At 19.5% G+C, this 2,589-nt stretch overlaps 1 protein-coding gene across 1 annotated transcript; it reads left to right on the forward strand.

Annotated features, from left to right (window-relative positions):
* Positions 1 to 831: 831 nt before the first annotated feature.
* On the forward strand, positions 832 to 2,589 carry PGSY75_1347700 (ethanolamine-phosphate cytidylyltransferase; the record flags this gene model as incomplete). The annotated part of the gene is made up of 2 exons (XM_018787511.1): positions 832 to 2,430; positions 2,553 to 2,589. Coding segments are annotated over 2 exons (1,636 nt in total), but the record flags the coding sequence as incomplete, so codon positions are not given.

The following is a 2,589-nucleotide window of genomic DNA, read 5'->3' on the forward strand; positions in this document are numbered from 1 at the left end:
TTTTTTTTTTTTTTTTTTTTTTTTTTTTTTTTTTTTTTTTTTTTTTTTTTTTTTTTTTTTTTTTTTTTTTTTTTTTTTATATAAGAAATATTTTATATTTGTGTGGATACATTTAAAATGCTTTAATATATATATATATATAATAATAATAATAATAATATTTTATTATTTGTATTTATATCATAAAAAAAGATACACACATTTTTTAATATATATATATATACATAATTTATATATTTAATATTATTTGTTTTATTTTTTTGTATATGTTTTATGTAGATATGTAATAAATTATATTATTTTTTTTATTTATTTCATTTCTTTTTTTTACCTTTATGTATTTTATAGTATGAATATATATATTTTATAATTGAGTATTTGTAAATATACCATAAAATAATGTAAACAGTTATAATTAATTGTATATTTTAAACTTTATTTGAATATATATATATATATTTATTTATTTATTTATTTTTTTATTGTTTTATAATTTTTACCTTCCTCTATTTTTTTTTTTTTTTTTTAATTTTAATTTTTTTGTTTTTATTTTTACACATAAATTCAAAGGTTATCCTTTTGTTTATACCATATCACCTACAAAGAATATTATATATTTAACAAACATATGAATATATCAATTAAAAAAAAAAAAGAAAACTTATAAAAAAAAAAAATAAATATACAGAAAAAATTATCTATAGAACTTATTTATATATTGATTTATTGAAATTATAAGCACTTGTAAAATAAGAAAAATACGAATATATAAAAAAAAAATATATATATATATATTTATTTATTTATATTTTATACGTACAATATAAAATAATGAGAAACCAATTTTTAGTTGACACGGTTTATAACCATGGATACATGAGAAAATTTCTTAGTATTTTGAGGAGTGTAAAAAAAAATGATAAGTTTGATTATATAATGAAACTATGTGAAAATACAAATATAGAAGAGGATGAAGAATTATATAAGGTATTTATAAATGAGTTACATAATATAAGTAATACCTCTTCATCAAGAAGAAAAAAGAATGATAATGGTTCTAATGAAAGTACTAATAATATTAGTAATAATAAAGAAATTTATAGTAATAATACTCATTTTGAAGATATGAAAGATATTAATAGTTCAATATCCAATAATTCAGAAGAAATTAATGAATTTGAAATAGATTCTAGTACATCAACTCAAGAAAAAACAAAAGAAACAAGGATATATGTGGATGGAATATTTGATTTATCTCATTCTGGACATTTTAATGCAATGAGACAAGCTAAAAAATTAGGAGATATAGTAGTTGTAGGTATAAATTCAGATGAAGACGCATTAAATTCAAAAGGAGTGAAACCAATATATACACAAGAAGAAAGAGGAGCTTTAATAGCAGGCTGTAAATGGGTAGATGAAGTTGTTATAGGTACGAAATATAATGTAGATATGGAATTATTAGAAAAATATAATTGTGATTATGCTGCACATGGAACTGATTTAGCATATGATAAAAATGGTACCTGTTGTTATGAAGAAGTACGAAAATTTAATAAATTAAAAATATTTGAAAGAAGTTATGGTATATCAACCACAACTATTATAAATCATTTATTACAAGCAGTAAATAATTCTGATTATTATTCATCATCAAATAATAATAATATCAATAATAACAATAATAATAATAATAATACTCTTGTCAATAGTAATAATAATAATAATAATAATGATACAAATAGTGTATCAACAAACGAAATCAGTGATATTAATAACGAAACTAATTATGTATATAACACAAATACAAATTCAGAACAACTTGATAATTTTAATAGAAACAAAGATAATCCAACCATTCTTGAAATTACGGAGGAGCAAATTTATAACTCAGAATTAGGTATTTCTGATGATAATAAAACAAAGGTCAGTGAACAACAACATGATATAGATACATCACCAAAAAACCTCCTTAATAGAAATAGATGTCATATTACAACATCACAAATATATCAATTCATTGATAATAATGAATTAATTAAAAAAAAGAAAAATAAAAAAGTTGTATATGTTGATGGCTCTTTTGATATATTCCATATAGGACATCTTAGAATTTTAGAAAACGCAAAAAAATTAGGAGATTATCTATTAGTAGGATTACATTCTGATGATGTTGTCCAAAAAATGAAAGGAAAATATTTCCCAGTTGTATCATTATTAGAACGAACATTAAATGTTTTATCAATGAAAGTTGTAGATGATGTTGTTATAGGAGCTCCTTGGGTCATAACAGAAAGTTTTATTAAAAGATTTCATATTGATGTTGTTGTAAGAGGTACCATTGTTGATTATATTTATTCAAATAATGAAATTGATCCGTATGATATTCCGAAAAAATTAAACATATATGAAGAATTATCTTCCGAATCGGTAAGTCAAAAGAAGGGCATATTATTATATAATAATATATTTATATATATCACACAAATATATATATATATATATATATATATGTAAATTTATGTTATCGTTTTATTTTTTTATTTTTACAGAATATTACAACTTATGAAATTATTCAGCGAATTGAAA

This window comes from Plasmodium gaboni, chromosome 13, assembly GCF_001602025.1.
Source record: "Plasmodium gaboni strain SY75 chromosome 13, whole genome shotgun sequence".
NCBI lineage: Eukaryota > Apicomplexa > Aconoidasida > Haemosporida > Plasmodiidae > Plasmodium > Plasmodium gaboni.